General features: G+C 42.1%; 1 protein-coding gene across 5 annotated transcripts in view; it reads right to left on the reverse strand.

Annotated features, from left to right (window-relative positions):
- The window catches only part of RFC1 (replication factor C subunit 1), a 63,273-nt gene that overhangs the window by 13,505 nt on the left and 30,256 nt on the right, over positions 1-19,512 (reverse strand). For 2 of the 5 annotated variants that reach the window (XM_036019848.1, XM_036019847.1), the window contains exons 6-14: positions 18,698-18,775; positions 13,709-13,786; positions 12,207-12,294; positions 11,064-11,344; positions 8,382-8,489; positions 6,543-6,722; positions 5,283-5,387; positions 2,559-2,958; positions 767-876 (exon numbers count right to left, since the gene is read on the reverse strand). In XM_036019848.1, the coding sequence (XP_035875741.1) occupies positions 767-876; positions 2,559-2,958; positions 5,283-5,387; positions 6,543-6,722; positions 8,382-8,489; positions 11,064-11,344; positions 12,207-12,294; positions 13,709-13,786; positions 18,698-18,775 (1,428 nt within the window). Of the gene's footprint in view, positions 1-766; positions 880-2,540; positions 2,959-5,282; positions 5,388-6,542; positions 6,723-8,381; positions 8,490-11,063; positions 11,345-12,206; positions 12,297-13,708; positions 13,787-18,697; positions 18,776-19,512 lie in introns of all 5 variants that reach the window. The other 3 variants (XM_028506953.2, XM_036019846.1, XM_036019845.1) reach the window with 2 other exon arrangements.

Below are 19,512 nucleotides of genomic sequence, written 5' to 3' on the forward strand. Positions count from 1 at the left end.
CTTAATTGAATTCCCAAAAAAGGTAATGACAACAAGAAAAAAAAAAAGCCATGTTCGCCATTGTAGAGACTAGGGAAAAATAGATTTTTTTTTCATGTTTATAACATGGAAATTTTATAGTTCTTACACCAGCTAAAACGTTACGCTCTGGTCCTTACAACGAAGATAAAACAAAACCATCAGCTTCTGGAGAAAGGACCAATAAATCCCGCAATAAATGTAAAAGAAGTTCAGAGTCCTTCACTGTGTCACTCTGGTCCCATTTCACGTGTCATCCACACCACTCTGATGCACACCCACTGCGGCTGGCTCGAGGGCCCTGTCTTCTCATTGTCTGGGAACGGCGACCACAGGGACGACAGGGAGGAGGCAGGGTCCCCTCGCCGGGGTTCGCACTGCGCCACTGCCCTCCTCTCAGCCCACCGCAGTGGTCACACGAGGACGGTGACAGTGCACACACTTCTCAGAAGGGCGTGTAAGGTGTTCCCGTCTGTAAGGGGCTGTGAGGCTGTTATCTATGAAATAATCCACCAAAAGGCTTAATACAGGGCCTGCACAAGCAAATACTGCCTATAACTGTAACTACAAATACTTTTTTTAAAAGAATGAAAATGACAAATATCCCCAAAACCAAAGCAAATTCTAAAGGTTTAATTTCAGGAAAGTACACACAGAGCAGGTTAAAATGTACACACGTGTGCGCACACCCGCTGCACACGCCCGCCCCTGCACTAGCCTCCCAGCCACACCGCACCGGAACACCCACCTGACAAACCAGGGAGGCCGTGGTGGTTTTGCCAACACCTGGGGGCCCTGAGAGCAGCGCTGCTTTAAAACTGGAGCCGTCGTCTTTGCCAGCAAATTTCCCAAACTTCGCTGCTAGGGAGAAAAAAGTTCCAGAGTGTTAACTTATGGTATCTAACCGAAATTTGGGGTTAACTGTGCACAAATTTAGCATCGAGAACAGTCCTCCAGCTTAGTTCTAAATTTGTAGGATATTTTCTACAAAATACGAACAATAGGTTCCAGAGCACTCAGTAAAATTCTACTCCCTAGATCACCTCCACCCAAAATAAATTAATTTTTAAAATGCATTAACTTTAAACCTTTGATTTGAAATAATACTTTTATGATTTCCTTTGCTACAAAACACAGGTCATGGGGCAGACTACCCAGCCCAGACCCTGATTGCACCTGTCCCTAACGCCGCCGCACACCGGCAGGGAGACCCTTAGAAGCGACTTAACCCCTCTGGCCTGCTGCCCCCTTCATCACATGAGGATGACAATGTAATGTGCCTGGGAGGGATGCTGTGGGGATGCTCGGGCCCGAGCACAGAAGATGCCCGGCATGCCTCCATAACTGTTAGCAAGCACAATCGGTCCATGGCCTTGAAAAGAAAAATGAAATGCAGATGCTGTGCCTTCAACTGTTTTGCACAGCTCTACAGCATTCTCCCTCCCCTGAAGACACGGTGCCTGGGACACAAAGGGCGTGTGAGCACGCGCGCGCTCTCTCTCTCTCTCACTCACACACACACACACACACACACACACACACACACACACTGGCTGACAGAGATCGCCATCTACTGCAAGCACGGGGAAAAGGGACTACAGATAACCTGGAGCCTTAAAGTTTTCTCCAGACACACAAAGCACTCCTCCCACCCCTACTTTCAGGCAGATTTTATGTGGGTTTGGAAAGAGAGAAACCCCGTAAATGTAACCCTGTATCATTGCAGTTACACTATTACAAGTAAACTGGCTTCATCAGCCAATGCCTAGCGACCACGCACATCAATGAGCCAGTAATCACTCTGTCCTCTTATTTCTTACAATATCCTCCAGGGCTGCAGATGAAGCTCAAAAAGACCACTATGAGTACTTGTGATCTGAAACCTTAGTTCCACCCTTTTGTACATTAAATACGTATGCCGTGGGTGTTCATATTCCATGACAAACACACGGTGAGCAAGCGCAGAAACCAGAGAAGCTCAGAACTGTCAGGCCTACCAAAGGCGAACAGGCTACCGGGGTTTGGGGCTGCATGAGCTGTGAGTGTGCTGCAGCCTCTCACTTGCCCTTCCCCCAAGTCCCCCTGGCCCTCCGAGCAGCCTGGCTCCCACGCACCTGCGGACTTTTTGGTAGGTGTGCTCCCTCCCCTCCGTTCACCTAGCTGACACCTTCTTGGTTTCCAAGTCTTGGCTCAGCCATTCCTCCAGGGGGGAAAGCACACATCCCCCTCCCTGACCGCACACCTCCACCCCCTCTGCACCCTACGCTTACCCCTCCAACAGTACTCAGCACATTACAGTTCAATGGCTGGCTCCTACGTGCCCCCCACTGCCCGTGAGCTCCACGCGAGGGACTGTGTTTTGTTCACAACAGCACCTCTGGGGTCTAGCACAGCCCCTGGGCTCAGAGCTGGCTCTCCACGAGTGCCTGCTGAGAGAGGGACGGGCCAACTATCCGACCTCCTTGCAAACGTACCACTGAGCAACAACAGGGTGACACACACACACACACACACACACACAAATGAAGCTGTAGCATCACCGTGTCTCTGGTCCTCCGATGGGCTCTTGTGCCAGTTCTGGAGCCAGCGTAGGAGTTTGTTGGCGCAGCTCTGGTCACCCTGCTGTCCGATGACGGCCTTGAGCGAGGCTGGCTTGTACTTATCCACCCAGAGCAAGGAGGCCACTTTGTCTTCCCCGCTGCCATCAGCCGCTTGCCCAGCGCGGCCATCACCACTCGTCTGCTCGGCCACCTGCTCCTTGAAGCCCAGGCCTCTCGGAGACACACCCGCTTCCTTTCTCACTGACTTCACACAGCCGTCCTTTCTGGGGGTCAGTCTGCACCTTTTGGATTCTGATTCATTCTTAGTCGGACTGCTTTTTCTTTTCCCTTGGTCATTTTTTGAGGGTGTTCTCTGCAATCTGGACTTTTCTTTATTCATCTTAAAAATTGGAAAAGTGAGGGAAAAAGAAATCTGGTGAGATGGACAATTTCTACCCTGCTAATGTGCTCTAGAGGACAATCTCAGATACCCAAACAAGCGACCCAGCTGGGTGTGCCTTCTCACACAAAACACCCAAATACAATTTTTTAAAATAAGTAATCCAGTATTAATTTTGAAAACAACATGGTAGAGGATTAAGAGATTTTTGTGTCAGTTTTCTAAGTAGTTAAAAGTTAGTGCCTCCAAGTCATATATACATGGTGCCAGGTGGGTGCCAGACTCCGGGGGGTCACTTTGTGAGTTACATGGTGTCTGACCACCATGCCGCATACCTGACACTAGTATGATATGTCAACTGTAAGTGAAAAATAAAGTTTTCAAAGAGTTAATGCTTCCACAAAAACCTGTACATAAACGTTCACAGCAGCATTACTATATTTTTTATATATATATATAATTATATTATACCCCCAAAGTGGAAATAAGCCCAATGTCCACCAACTTTTGAACACACAAACTGTGGCGTATCCACACAATGGCATATTAATCACTAATAAAAAGGAGTACTTTTTGCTAGGTGAAAGCAGCCAGACACAAAGGGCTAACTACTGCATGACCCCTTTAAATGACAGGTCTGGAACAGGCCAACCCACAGACACAAGGTGGAGTGGTGGCTGCTGGGGGCGGCATGAGCGACTGCCGATGGGCACGGGGTTTCTTCAGGGAGTGACGAAAACGTTCTGGAAGCGACTGTGGTGATGGTTGCACAACCTTGTGCATACACTAAGAACCACTGATTTATGATTTACAGACTTAGACGGGTGAATTCTTTGATTTTAGGAATGGTGTGTGAATAACAGTGAAAAGGGGTGAATTCTTTTTAAGAATGGTACGTGAATAATAACCAAGTAATAAATTGTGTGGTGTGAATTTAAAAAAAGTCCTGATGGGTGTGGCTCAGTTGGTTGGGCATCATCCCGTGAAACGAAAGGTCACCAGTTGGACTGCTGGTCAGGGCACATGCCTGGGTTGTGGGTTCAGTCCCCACTTGGGGCCCATGCAAGAGGCAACCAATCAATGTTTCTCTCCCTTTCTTTCTCCCTCCCGTCCCCTCTCTAAAAGTAAATAAATAAAATCATTAAAAAAATGGAATAAATAAATAAATTAGTGCCTCTTTACCAGTTAGTGAATGATAAAATTATTGAGTGAATGTCTGAGGAGAAACAAGGTATTATCATTGTCTTAAAGTATCTCCCCAATACGTTTATCAATTACAAAGGGAAAGGACTCACTTTGCTAGTGGAGAAACCTGGCAGGCGTTAACTTAACCAAGTAGCCAAGGTTACTATCACCCGTCGTAACAGACGTCTGATGCGATGCACTGTGAAGTAAGTGCACAGTACTGCTTCCGTGATAACCTCACCAAAAGTGCAAAACCTCAAGCTAATTATAAGAAAACATCAAAGAAATCCCTTTTTTTTTTTTTTTTGGTGGAAGGGCTCCTCCAGGAATGACAACAGAACTGTCACAGATAGAAGGAGAGTAAGCTGCAGCAACTAAATGCAGTGTGGGACCTGGGAACAGAAAGAAGACAAGAACCTTGGCTACAGGCACACCTGTGTCCTGCGCTTGGAAAAGACCTGTACCTATGGGAATGGACGAGGCTAGCATTAGGAGAGGCAAAGAGGCAGAACCCAAAAGGGCCCTGAAAACACCAAATTCTCCAGCTCTAGTAATTCCTACACCAGGCCCACCCTGCCCATAGGTTAGTTACATGAGCCACCATTTTCCCTTTTTGCTAAAGTTAATGTGGGCTGGGTTTCTAGCATAACTGAAAAAGCTCTAATACAGTTTTCATTGAAAATGAATTGATCATGCTGATCCTTCCAGGTATCTTTTAAAGAACTCTCAAGCGATAACCCTGCACAAAGTCACTGCAAGAATATGGAAAATATGGGAAGTTTAACAAGTAGATACGGTAAGTGCGACACACGGTCCTCTCTCTCTCCTCACATTCCTTTTAAAAAGGTAAGGAAACACACCACAGAAGACGCCCAGAAGTGGAGTCAACCCACTCAAAAGGAAGTAAGAAAGGTTCGTTTGCAGCAGAAGGGGAAGTCAATCTTTTTGCCCACCCAAGAAATGTCTATGAATTGGGAAAGTTGCTATAAACCAACTTAAATCAAATTCCCACTCAAGAAATGTCTATGAATTGGGAAAGTTGCTATAAACCAACTTAAATCAAATTCCCACTCAAGAAATGTCTATGAATTGGGAAAGTTGCTATAAACCAACTTAAATCAAATTCATTTTATACAAACCTCAGCTTCAACTGCTATTTCGTATTTGGACTTCTTGCCTGGCATGGTTCGGATCAGATCCAACAGGCCATCCTCATCAATAATTTTTGTCCCCAAGGCTGCTGCCTAGTGATTAAAAATGCAAGCCATTAAAAACCTGTATTCTTCTAACCATTACTTCTGTTTTAAAAAAAGACTCTAAGGCCTTTTAATAGGTGAAAAAACACACTTGTAAACTAATGCTAGAATTATTTTTTGAAACCATATTCATGAAAAAGTGCCATTGAAAGGGAAAAAATGACAAATGCATCCCTAAGAATAAGTTGGTACCTGAGATGTCACACTGGCACTTTTCTGGAGTGCTCTCCCTTTCCCCCGACCCTCGAAAGGGCAGGCACCAGCCCTCAGTCCGCTCTGTATCCCCTCCCGGACCGGCCTGTCGGGCAGACTCCTTCCCCACTTCCCTCCCTGCAAACCCCACTCCAGTGTGTCCGTCTCCCAGTGACAAACTACGACCAGTCTAAGGCAATCAGGAGAATACTCATCCCCCCAACTCCAGTCACAGCACTAAATGGCCACACGGCAGCTCTGGCCAACGACACGTAAGTGGAATCTCACAAGAGGAGTCCCAGGGAACACTCTTGTAAAGCCAGTCACAGCTAGCACGACACCTTGCCACTGCCCCCTTCTTTCTGCTGTGAACACCTAGAGCTGTGGCCATCTCGCCACACAAGGCAACGTGCACAGAGTCTAAAGTTAACAAAATAAGGACTAAAGAGGCAGAGAATGGAACTAGCCTCACTGCATTACTGAGCTGCTGAACCGTCCGCAGCAACTGCCTACCTCTGGGACTCGTGTTACGTAAGGAAACAAGCAGCTCTGTTTGAACCAACCTTAGCAAAGTATTCTGTTACTTGAGCCAAACACAATCCTACTTACAGAGTTCCAATAAGAAACTTAAGTGGCATACATAAGAGTACCTAGGACTTAAAAAACAAGAAAACTGTTATTTGCTTCAGTCTTCAAAAAAATACTTAAATTAGAATACTACACTAAAAAAGTCAAGTAAACAGGAGTTATGCGCATTCAGTTGGAAAACCAAAAGCCTGGGATCAAAGCCAACTTTCATGCAGAAGAAATAACATGGGGAAGGAATTCCTTTTCCCTTTCTTTCTTTCTTTCTCTTAACTCTGTGTAAAGGGCATTATTACAAATGGCCACGCCAGGAGCCTGCCAAAACAGGCGGGCATTTCCGAGTGCCGAGAACACAGCAGCACCCACCTTGTCCCGCTTGGACTGTCCACTGTCACGACCCATGACGAGGTAGTTTGTTTTCTTGCTGACGTTTCCGGTCACTTTTCCTCCGTAACGTTCAATCAGAGACTTGGCTTCATCTCGCTCGATGGACTCCAGCACTCCTGTGATCACAAATGTGAGGCCTTCCAAGCAATTTTCAGCTCCCTGCAAACCAAAATGTTCAAGCAGAGAGGAAATTACATGGTAGCTTTCCAAAGAAATATTTGGCATCAGAATTGCAGGAAGTTGATTTTTCTCATTTGACATCATAAATAATCTCAGCATGGAAAAATCTGCTGGAAATTTACAGCAAGTAAGCAGAAACTGAAATTAAAATCCTGAGAAACTAACTTACAAAACCAGCAACAGAAAATATACATTCAATACAGTTAGAAAAGCTTATTAAAACTATCCATTCATACTATTTTCATTATTATTTTTAATATTTAAACCACTAGTGAGCTCGTATAACTTTAAGTAAACTAGATACAATCCACCTACAGAAACTCTTGCTATTGTTAAGAAAGAAAAGCTTCAATTCTGAAAAGCTAAACAAGTTCAAGCTCCTGCACTTCTCTCTGGCTGTTTATCCTACGACAGAAATCTAACAATCTGTACATAATTTAAAAGCAAAACCATATTATCTCTTAGTTGGAAGGATAACTTAAAAGACACTGGCCAAAGTGAGCTGGATGGAGACATTTAATCTTAATCGAAATGTGTAGGTGTGGGAAATATGGAGACACCTGTACTTGAACAACAATAAAAAATGTGAAAAAAATAAATAAAATAGAATAAACTCCAGAAAAAAAGAAATGTGTATAGTTATAGACATTTTTTTATTTCTGCAATGATTCAAAAAAGATAAACCAAGCAAAATGAAAATTACGTAAACCATCCCAAGTTACTTATTACTCTGTAACTAGAAAATTGAACAGACTTAAAACAGGCTTGAAGGGAAGCTAAACCAAATCCAAAGGCTAGCACAATACAAGTTCAATCCTTTACCACACGAGAAAGAAGAGAAAAGCTCTGAATCAGCTAGGAGAGAAAAGGTTTGACTAATGACATCTCAAGGTCCCTTATCACAGAAGAAGAAGCCTTCTCCTATGACGATAAACCTAACCACCTGTACATAACTTAAAGGCAAGATCACGTTATCTCCTGGTTGGAAAGATTCTGCAATTAAAGTGATCTTGTGAACATTACAGGTAAACGCTTCTCAACAAATTCAAAATAACTTTATAAACTTCAACATGCAAGGCCGTACCCCACACCCCAATCATCTATCATCCCCTGAAGTACCATCCGCTGTGGCGCTGAGTACCTTTTTACCTTCCCAATCTCGGCACCTCCAGCTTCCCCACCAAACTCTCCCACTCCAGAACTGCCACCGTGGGGCCAGCAACCACCCAGTGCCCTCGGCCCCTCCTCCAGCCCTGCCCGCACAGCCCTGCCTTCACTGACACTGACTGTCCCCTGAGGACACCACTTTGCCTACAGTCCTCTCAAGCAGAGAGGCTTCCATACACCTCGTACAAGAGGCGAGGCTGGCGAATATATCACAGTTCTAAGTAAATCATTCACTTGAGGCCTCTTTCCTGAGTCAGACCCTAAGTGCCAGGAGGGCACAGAATCTTGTAAGTGCTGCCTGCCTCGAAGCCCAGCCCTACCAGGGCTACTTGTAGTTAAAAGAAAGATTTTCTAAGCACCAAGCAGTGACTCGTAATGGGAATAAAAAGCTCTAACTAGCAAATACGGTGACTGCAGCTTTTCTGTTCTCTTCAGTTGTTCGCTGACGCTGTGCCTTCTCAGCACTCTTACCTTCGGGATTTCCTTGGAGCCTAGAGCTTTGGGACCTTCTCGATTTAAGTAACTTCGATATGCTTGATAATTAGCGCGTCTCTTCTCAGAATCTTCAGGACTTACAGACTTTAAGGATAAGGAAAGGAAATTGAACAGTCAAGCAAAATGATGTAAAATTAAAAATACACACTAACAAGTAAGCATTAAGTCACTCTGTACTTGGTCTGAAGTTAACATTCCCAGCTACAAAAGCAGTCCCCGTCCTACACACACCTGGCTGGTACACACCAAAGGCTGATGCCCTTGTCACACCTTTCCACCCTCTTCAAAGACACACAGGTGTCTCAGGGCAGATGAGGTGCATAAGCCAAGTCGCCAGCCTCAAGCAAAAAAAATCAAAACATTGTATTTTATAAAATTTCAAATATGCACGTGAATTTTGAGTTCTACTTCACAATATACTCATGTAAATTTGCTCACACCAGAAGATATCCTACATTTATCCTACATTTATCCTACGGCTCTGTGCTCCCCTGAAACAACCTAGAGGGTCCCACGCCCCTGGGACGTTCACGCTGCAGCCTGACAGACGATGGTGTCACATACACCGAGAGGCAAGCCTCACTCAAAAAACCAGACACATTCTATAAGCCGCCACTCTCCCTGCTAGGTTTAATCTCTCCTACTCTACTCGGGAAATCTTACATTGGGTATCTCTCAGAAAACGCTGGGGAATTTTTTCCAACCGTAGATCCCTAGACTCACCCCAATTTTCTGAGTTGGAGATATGGGGTTATGGCCAGGGCATGTGTATTTGTGGGGAAAACATCCTAGATAATTCCAACTCAAAAACCATCAAAAAATGATCTTTGCTGTTTTTACTACTTCCTGTTTTACATTATTTTTAACTTGTAAGCCACCTCAAGTACCTTTGAGAGTAGACAAATACTACTTCAATATAAATAAATGATTTAATCAATAAAACAAGTTGCTTTTGTTATAAATTAAATAAGCCATTATAGATTGGTCCTAGACCTGAACACTACATTTAAACCAGGGGTCTCAAATGCTAGTGTGCGTGCATACATATCATCTGAGAGGCTTATTAAAATACACCTGCCCAGACTGCACGCCCTGGGAAACCTTCTTTTTAACAAGCTTCACCAGAGAGCCCAGCACATATCAAAATCGAGAAATTATTCATTTATAACATTAATTCTATGAAAAAGATAATAATACTGAATTAAAGTGACTTATAACTTTGAAGTGTACCCATTTATAAAGTCAAAATTATCTGACCAAGATAGATTAAATTTAGTAAATAGAAGTTCTCAAAACTGCTTAAGTAACATTTGGGTCATTTCTATCCTAACTTTGAAAAATACAATGAAGAGTAACAGTACCACTTGAGGAATTCTCCTTTAATGGAAATAGATAAATAAGCCTTTGTAAACTGAACTGTTTAGAGTGCCTGAAGAAAAACATTCATCCACCAGGTAAGTATTTATTGAAGAAAAATCTGAGACCAAAAAGTTCACTCCTCCCTCAAGCATCTTCATGAGCACTGACCACAAACAGCAGCAGCAAAGACCCTGAAACCATCACCGCGTCGCTGCCCTGCACTGAGAAGAATGGTGACGAGCAGTGAAAACAGACAACATTCTGCTTTTAAGTCTAAGTCCCAGAAGGCTTGAAGCAACTGTGGTTTCTCATTATGAATCTAAGGTAGTTCCAAACTGAGATTCTAAGAAACTACTCACTTCTCAAAATGTATGAAAACACAGAAAACTTTTGAAACCCTTTTGCATTATCACACTGTTTTTTCCTTTGGAAATGATTTCAGTATCTCAATGTTGTTATACAAGAGTAAAAGGGAGTACAGTCAGGAAAAACACAAATGATTATTTTAATAACAGCAAAACTTACATAAAACTTATTATGTGTCAGATACTGTTCTAAGTGGTTTTACATATTAACTCGTTATTATCCCTATTTTACAAATGAGGCAACCAAAGCAGAGAGGTGGAGGAGCCAGACAGGGCCGCACAACTGCTCAGTGGCAGCACTAGGACCTGGAACTGGCTCCAGGTCCATGATGGGGCCACCATGTTACATGGCTTTTTTTTGGCCTCTGTCACCTACCAGCTGGATTATCTTTTTTTTTTTTTTTTAAGATTTTATTTCTTTCTTTTTAGAGAGAGGGGAAGGGAGAAAGAAAAGGAGAGAAACATCAATGTGTGGTTGCCTCTCACACGTCCCCTACTGGGATCTGGCCCACAACCCAGGCATGTGCCCTGACTGGGAATCGAACTGGTGACCCTTTGGTTCACAGGCTGGTGCTCAATCTACTGAGCCACACTAGCCAGGAATACCTGCTTAGTCTTATAAAAGTCACTTAAACGCTTTCAGCCTATTTACTAATCTTTACAAGTTAAGTAATAAAAATAAATATCTCATAGGGGTGTTGTCCAGATTAAATGAGATACCATATGTTTTAGCACAATATCTAATACACAATAACAATCTATAATTATTGGCTAATTTAGCTATATTAATAACCTGCGTTCTGCAGCAGCATCTAAATAAGATAGTATCCAAAAGGTACTATGTGGACTTATAAAGTTAGAAATAAAACTTGAAAATAATCAATCCCAAATCAACACATAGCCCCAACATGATACACTTTTTGAAAATTTCTACCTCTTTTTTAGTGGGAGAACTTTTCATTTTCTTAGGGCTTTTTGTTTCTTTCAGTTCAATGGCACTTTCTTTTCTTTTTGTGGCCACAGGCTCTGTTTCTTTAGAAGAACTCTCTTCCTTCTTTTTCAAAAGCGCCAGCTTGGTACTGGCTTTGGGAGAAGTCTCTCCCATTTTGTGAGGTGACGACTTGGAATGTTGCTGAGATTCTTTGGAACTTTTACATTTAGTTTGCTTCTTAGGACTGTAGTTCTTTTTTTCATTCAGAAACTGTTCTGTTTTTCCTAGGAAAACAGAAAAGATTATGATTGTTGTCTTTGGAAAACGATACCCAATAATGAGATTTTTTTCATTTCTCAACTGAGTAATCTTAGCAGCACACAATGTCATACATGATTTCATAACGTTTACATTAAGATTTTTAGTTCTTTATATATCACATTTATTTTTTTAAATTAAACATTTATGTTACTTCATTGCATAACCAGTTCAAATTAAGGTAGCTGTTTTTAAATACAAATTACTCATTAATTTAAATAATATGGTAAACTACATCTAAGAACATGGACATTATTCCACCCATAATTTTCAATGATCTGAAATTTATAGAGGTAACTTACTGATTATAATGTCACATAAAACTCTGTAATACAGTCTGAAAGCCACAAACCCTGAAATTTCAAAACTAAAAGTTACTATGTGAACAGTTTAACTTATAGGATTAAGACCATCTATACTAGCAGATGGCTAAAGACCAGAACCACTAAAAAATAAAACCTAAGGACAATCAGTGGGAGAGCTTCAGATGACCTGAACTGCTGGTCCACTCTATGAGCTTGAAACATCTAGTTCTTTGTCTTCCTACGTTGCCACTAACACGTTGCACTACTATACTTGGAAATTAACATGCAGCCAGGAGCTGTAAAACATTTCTCACAACGATCATACAGCAGATAGCATCCTGCACCAGCTAACATCTAAATAGCTTTCAAAGGATCAAAGTGGAACGTGCTCCAATATTCCTATGAAATAGTGTCTACTTAACAATACAAGGCAATTATTAAGCCAAATGTTTAAACAAGGTTATCATAAATTTTCTTCTATAAAGGCAAATGTTCCAGCTTACTTTTTTCCTGCGAGTATTACCTTTATAAGGATCTTTATGTTTTTCTGCTTTACTTAAATTGGCCTGGACAGATGAGAATGTTTCTCTCTCTTCTGGGTCCTTTAGAGCCTAAGAAAATTTTAAAAGTGTCAAATGTGACAAATGCTAGGATAACTATTATGACAAAATATGTTAACATTGGCCAAAGTTTTTAATTTATGAATTTTAAGATTAAGAGCCATCTTCCAAAGTAGCAGGATAATACAATAAATTTTCATTCACTCATCCACAACATTCTGGGGCAAATAAAACATGTTTTATTACTTCTAACTTTACAGATGTGAAAATGGATGAAAAGGGTCTAAAAAATACATTGCATAAAAAAATATCCCAGCTCTTCCCAAGTCATGAGTCTCTCATCTCAATTCTCAAACCGCCAGCATTAGGAGGCTAAAAACTAAAATGCAGGGTGGGAAGGAGGGGACGGGACTAGTCGAGGCACATGTACGAACGACCAGTGGACTTGAACAACAGGGTGGAGACTGACTGGGGAAGCGGGGGCGGGGGGGGGGGGGGGGGGGGGGGGGCGGGGGGTAGGCGGGGCAGAGGAGGGCAAAGGGGGAAAAAACGGGGACAACTGAAATAGAATGATAAACTATTTTTAAAAAAGAAAAACACCACGGCAAAAAAAAAAAAAAAGGACTAAAATATAAACCCAGAAGACTACATTAAAGACTACATTTTCTTTTGAACAATCTAAAGTTCAAAAGAAAAATAAGAGACCACTTTCTCAAAACAGAAGAATACCCATTCTCTCTCCACTGCTCCCTCAGAACTCCCTTTTCCAAAGAGGTCACAAACTGGGACGTGTGACACAGTATTTTTTTTTAATAATTATAATTCGAATGTCTTTAAGATGGGGTAAGGCTTTTCAAATGATGAAGTCTCCACTACTCACTACTGTCTTACATCTGACTGCCGTAAAGTATTTTTAAATAGTCAGATATTGATACTGACAATATTAACAGAATGGGATTCAAAGTAAGTCTAAAATAAATCGATACTTAAAAAAGAAATCTTAATGCTCTTAAAGATGCCCAAAAATAAACTCATCATCTGAGACTGCCCTATTGCAGACCGTGAAGGTAATTAATTAGAAATGGCAAAACTGTGCTTCCCAAAAAGACAGTAAATACACAGTCACTAAACTTTAGGTTCCACAGGAATCTCTGTAAGCATTATTCTCGGAATAAGTACGTAAGAGCCCCTTTGTGACAGACAGTAAGCAGGAGCTGCAATTCACTGTTCTGGGAAGCAGGGCTCCGGTCGGCTTCGGCTCCATCAACCTTCCTTTGGGAAGAGTAAGTTCTCCCAGGAGCCTCCCCAAAACATGTTTATAAATTAAAACAATTTAGCTTCTTTCTAGGAGAGCTACTCATGATTCTGTCTCCAGAGCTTAGAGTACACAAGCTCTGAAGATGTGAACGGGAACACTGATCTGCATTGTATATTCAGAGTGCAAAAAGTCCAGCAGAAACACCACCTTTTTCTTCTTAGGTTCTTCATCCAACATGGCTAATGTTCTGGCAAACTCTTCATCTTCGTGCAGTTGTCTCTCCAGCTGTAAAAAGTGTCAACAGAGTGAGTTGCTTTTTTTCTTTTTGTGAATTAAAGTTTTTAAATGTTGATTCATAATACCTAGAAGAAACTAGAACATTTTCCAGAAAGTAACATTTTCCCTTTAATATTAACAGTTAAGTATCACGGGCTTGCCTCACTAAGCCATATTAGATTTCCGAACAAATGCATCTACTTTTGCAGGCATGACAGATAAGCTGGGCATATTTTTAAAGCCATATTTCTCACTTACAAAGTTTAAAATCTACAGTTTTTTCTTAATGGTCCTAATGCAACACTTAGAGATCCCTTATTTCTAGTTATTTTTAAACTCTAGAAAAAGCTCTGCAAAGAATCTCACCCTAAAAGGAAAAAATTGTCTGGAAGACACAAAAAAGAGTGAGTCTAAGAAATCAAGAAATTATATTTTTTTCTTTCCACACAAAAGTAAGCTATACACAAACATAACTATCACTTATATCATCAAACTCCTATTTTCAATTACTAATTCAAATATATCTGTTCTGACTTTTGAAAACATAAGTCATCATGTCAGCCAGAAGCCTTCCTGACACACTCAATGTTGGCACAGACATTCTAGTTACCGTTGCTGTTATTTCCAGATTTTCACTGTCAGCAAAGTGAAACTCTTGCAGAAAAGAATGGGAAGCAGTGATTATTTCTCATTAGAAATTAAACGTTTTTATGCCCCCTGATAAAATGGCCTAATCTAAAATTGAACAAAGGCATCCCTATATTATTTAAACAAATGAAAGGACCTCAAAATCCATCCAATCCTAAAAAGACTTGGAAACTGGCATTGAGTCTGATAAGACAGTAACCAAGCGTTTTCTTACTAATAAATGAACTAAGTCAAGTTAGAGAACTATAAGCCTGAGAGATACACATCAATATATTCCATTGTTTAATATCTCCTTACCATAACCTGAACTACACATCTAATTGCTAAAAAGAACAGGAAAATCTTCACCATAAAAAGGTCCTTCAAACTCTAAACCTCCAGCGGCCCTGCAAGGATTTCTGGTAGAACTCTATACCGTTCTTCCAAAATGTCACACAATGTAGTACACTTCTAGCCCTGAGGATTCTAGATGCTTTAGATGACAGAAGAAATTTAAATATTTCCATAAAAAATTCATTATTGGTGATTATGCCCTCATGTGATCAAAAATTCCATGTTTGAATACAATGGTGAGCATGGCAGATGGTGTTTAACATACTGTCTACATACAGGCTGGTTTAGATACTGGACACACACTCAAAGGAATAAACAAAGAGGTGAAAGTGAGGGTGAAAAAGGAGAAAAAAGGGACTTATCTTAAGAGGGATAGTTAGGAAAGACACCATCAGTCACTAACACCCTAAGAACTCTTCATCAGACTCATTAAATTATTCAGGTAAGATTCTGAGCGAATGCCACAGGAAGGAGAAAATAGGGAATTGTGACACAAGGCACCACACCTGGCTTGGAAAGGATGGGGTAAGACTCCAGCATTTGGGACAGGTAAAAAGTCAGGTCCCTAAAAATCATTTCAAAATTTTACCTAGGCCATTTGTGCTACCTTGAGCCATGTGGATACCTGGTTTGTAGTTTATGTAATTCCGTGTAATCAAGTAAGATGGAAAAAGATTTTGAAAACACCAACTGTAAACTGTCATGTTAATAAAATGTGAACAAATCCAATACATCCCAGAAGAGCACAATACCACTGTCTCACAACAATGCGCCAAGCACCGAACTGAGCAGGGGCGGCCCAGCGGCTGAAGGAGACAGAGACAGCCCAGGGGGGTGGAGTGCACAGCCTGTGTATCGGAAGACATTTCCATAGCAATTCTTTTTTTATCATTGTTCTATTACGGTTCTCCCAATTCCCCCCCACCCCCCCCCCCGTTTCTCTCCCCTACCTCGCCCACCACTCCTCACCCCTTCCCGCAGTCAGTCCCCACCCTGTTGTCCATGTCCATGGGTCATTTATACCTGTTCCTTGACTAGACCCTTCCCCTTCTTTCCCCCGTTATCCCCCTCCCCCACCCCCTCTAGTCACTGTCAGTCTGTTCCTTGTTTCCATGCCTCTGGTTCTATTTTGCTCATTTGTTTGTTTTGTTCATTAGGTTCCTAAACAGCAATTCTAACAAATATTAATAGTAGCTACAATGAAGTACAATAGAGTATGCAGGAGGGGTTTCTAATATAGTTAAGGGAATACAAGAAAGTGATACTTAAGCTAGTCAGCGGAAAGGGGATTCAAACAGCAGGTAGGTACCAAGGACAGGAACCTCTGTCAGAGATGGAGAGGTTCCAGTATTTGGCTCCCATGACATATCAAGCTTTCCTCATTTCCCTACTTCACTAGCCACTTTTTTTCCTTTTCCTTTACTGAATCTAGCGAGAGGAGAAGGGAGAGAGGGAAGATGAGAGTGAGAGCAAAAACATCAGTGTGAGTGGGAAAATTGGCTGCCTCCCCTGTGTGCCCTCACCCTCCTTTCCCTGACCTTTACCTAAATGTTAACAGAGCTCAACCCCTAGGCTTCTCCATTACCTTTCTCACCCCACAAGCTCATGCAAATGCTAGTGGTTCCCAAACACACAACTTCAGCTCAGACCTCGCCCCTGAGCTCCAGATTCCACTATCCAACCACCCACTCTGCATCTCCATTTGGAAGCCTATTAGGTGTCTCAAACTTAACATGTCCCAAATAGAATTCCTGATTTCTTTCTACCAGTGTTCCAGTCTCAACAGCTGCTCAGGCCAAAAAACATGGAGTCTATCTTTGAATCTTCTTTTTCCCTCCTACCTTATATCCAACCTACCAGCAACAACTTGAAGGTTGTATCTTCAAAGCATAGATTATAACCACTTCTCATGACCTCTTCCATTATCACCCTGGTACAAGCCACCAGCACCTCTCACCCACCTACCCTGCCCTAACAGTGTCCCAACTGATCTGCTTTTGGTCTGGCCCCACCACGGCTTACTAGCCTCACAGCAGTCAGAATAATTTTCTTTGAAGATTCATCAATTTGCATTACCTCTATTCAACACTCTAATGGCTTCTCATCTCACAGAGATTAAAATCCAAAGTCTGTACCATCCCAAGTCCTTTTGGTGTGGACTAAAGACCTGTCCTGACTTAGAGCATTTGCTGCTGGCCATTTCTCAAATTCATCAAACTCGATCTCTTCTACCTCGGGATGCTTGCACCTGCTGTTCTGGTTTGAGAAAGACTTCCTCTGGGTAGCCAGACTCATGGCTTGGCGCCAGCTTCATGTCATGCCCCATTATCATTTCCTCAGGGAGGCCTTCCTGACCCCTCTACTTAAAACAGAACACTCATGCTCTTTGCGGCTGGCGCCAAGCCATGGGCGTCTCCCGGGACAGCTGGCAGAAGCACCACAAGACTGGGGGCAAGAGGAAGCCCCACCACAAGAAGCGGAAATATGAGCGGAGAGGTGGAGGCAAAAGGCAGACAACTGTACTTGAACAACAATAAAATGAGAAAAAAAAGCGGAAATATGAGCTGGAACACCAGCTGCCAGCACTGAGACTGGCCCTCGCCCCCCACACACAGAGTCCGGAGGGAACAAGCAGCACCGTACCCTGAGGCTAGACAAGGGCACCTTCCCCTGGGACTCGGAGTGTGGTCCACGCAAAACAAGGATTACTGATGTGGACTCTGGTGTACCCAACAACGACCCGGTCCACGCCAAGCCCCGGGTAAAGAGCTGCGTGGGGCTCACTGCCAGCACACCACACCAACAGTGGTACAGGTCCCACTGGGCACTGGGCCGCAAAAAGGAGGCCAAGCTGCCTCCTGAGGAGGAAGAGATCTTAAAAAAGATCAAAGGAAATTCAGAAGAAATATAATGCAAGGAAAAAGAATGCCAAATCAGCTGTGTTGTGGAGGCGCAGTCCCAGCAGGGCAAGCTTCTTGCGCGCGCCCTCCGAGACCAGGCCCACGCCGCAGAGCAGATGGCCCTGGGCCGGAGGACAAGGAGCTGGGGTTCTGAGCACAGTCAAGGCCCACAAGGCAAACAAATCCTCTTCCCTCCTATCCCAGCTCACGTAATAAAGGTGTTTATTCTAAAATAAAAAAGGAAACAGCACTCATAACCCTAATGATCACCCCAAAATTACCCCTTTAGTTTTCTCCATAGCACTTATGATGACCTGACACAGTTGTTTTTCACTGTAGCATCTGTGACACCTATTATGAGAACTGTGCCATGCACTCGGGAAGTGCTGAACAAATACTCATTGAATGAATATACAGGTTACCGCTCAAGACAGCACTCTGAACTGGAAACCGATTTAGGGGTCATCGGCAGCATATCCAGACCAATGAAACTCACAGAAGTGAATGAGATCACCCACAGTGAAGAGAGTTATGACCAAATTAAATTATTTAACTACACTAAAGGAGGCTTCCATTCAAAGAAATGTAGTAAGATATCTCTAAATAAACAATTATCCCCTGCTCTTACCATTATTTTAGAAAACTTAGATTTTCATGTTAGAGTTTTACTTATTTTATACATAACTCTTACAATGAGACTCAATCTAAAGTTAGCCTAGAATGATCTTTTTGGTTTTTTTTTTAATCCTCACCCAAGGATATGTTTATTGATTTGAGAGAGGGAGAGAAACATCCACGTGAGAGAAAAACACCAATCAGTTGCCTGCCGCACGAGCTCCACCCGGGGATCAAAGCGAAAACCTAGGTATGTGCCCTGACCAGTAATTAAACCCGCAACTTTTTGGTGTAAGGGACAATGCTCCAACGAACTGACCCACTGGCCAGGGGACCTAGAACAATCTTGACTGTTTACCTGGGTGGACTAAACAACAAGTCTAAACGTGAAGTTGTGAACGATATCTAAACAAAATGGCAATACCTCTGCATCTTCATCAAGTTGCAATTGCTTGGCAATGGCTTCATCATTCAATCTGGAATCATTTGTGTTTTGTGAAGGCTGTATTTCAAAGAAAATCAAGCAAGATCAGCATAAACCTCAAGTTAAAGATAAGGTGCTTTTTCTTGACTATAGCTGATTAAATACAGTGAGAATTAACTTTATCAGTAATGAAACAGTCTCAATTCACACCAGCCAGAAAGTCAGGGTCCTTACTTAATTCTATTGAAATGTTCAAGAAAAGCACCCCCCCCCAACACAAAAGAAAACCACTTGTAGATGAATGCCTCGGTTTGAGAAGGAGTCTACAACACCGGCAAACCAGCAGGTGAGAATGATCACACTGTCCTATGGAGGTGCCAATGGAATCAACAAACACTACCTAGCAGGTTTTAACACGGGGGGACTACTTTCACTATAATTTATCTGTATTTCTGCTTCCTAAATTTCCAGAAAAGGGTGAATCCAACATCAGCCAAGGTATAAAGTGTCAAAAGTGAAGCACAGGTAGGCTCTACTTATAAATCATGCACTTATAGCCTCATTTGGAAACGAATTTATTGTCCAATTTTGTCTGGCTGAGATTAACAATAAAACTAGTTTGCATTCTGAGTATTAAATTTAAATCCTAAGAATTATAATTTTATCTTACAACCTAAACCTTTTCCCACTTTCAAATATAAAAAAATTATTCTAACTTCCTCATCCTCTAAAATGATGGCAATACATTGTGTCCATCATCACAGGGAAATTATTTTCATCAGTAAAATAGGATGACCTACTATGACATCCAAATT

This window comes from Phyllostomus discolor, chromosome 1 (assembly GCF_004126475.2).
Source record: "Phyllostomus discolor isolate MPI-MPIP mPhyDis1 chromosome 1, mPhyDis1.pri.v3, whole genome shotgun sequence".
Classification (NCBI taxonomy): domain Eukaryota; kingdom Metazoa; phylum Chordata; class Mammalia; order Chiroptera; family Phyllostomidae; genus Phyllostomus; species Phyllostomus discolor.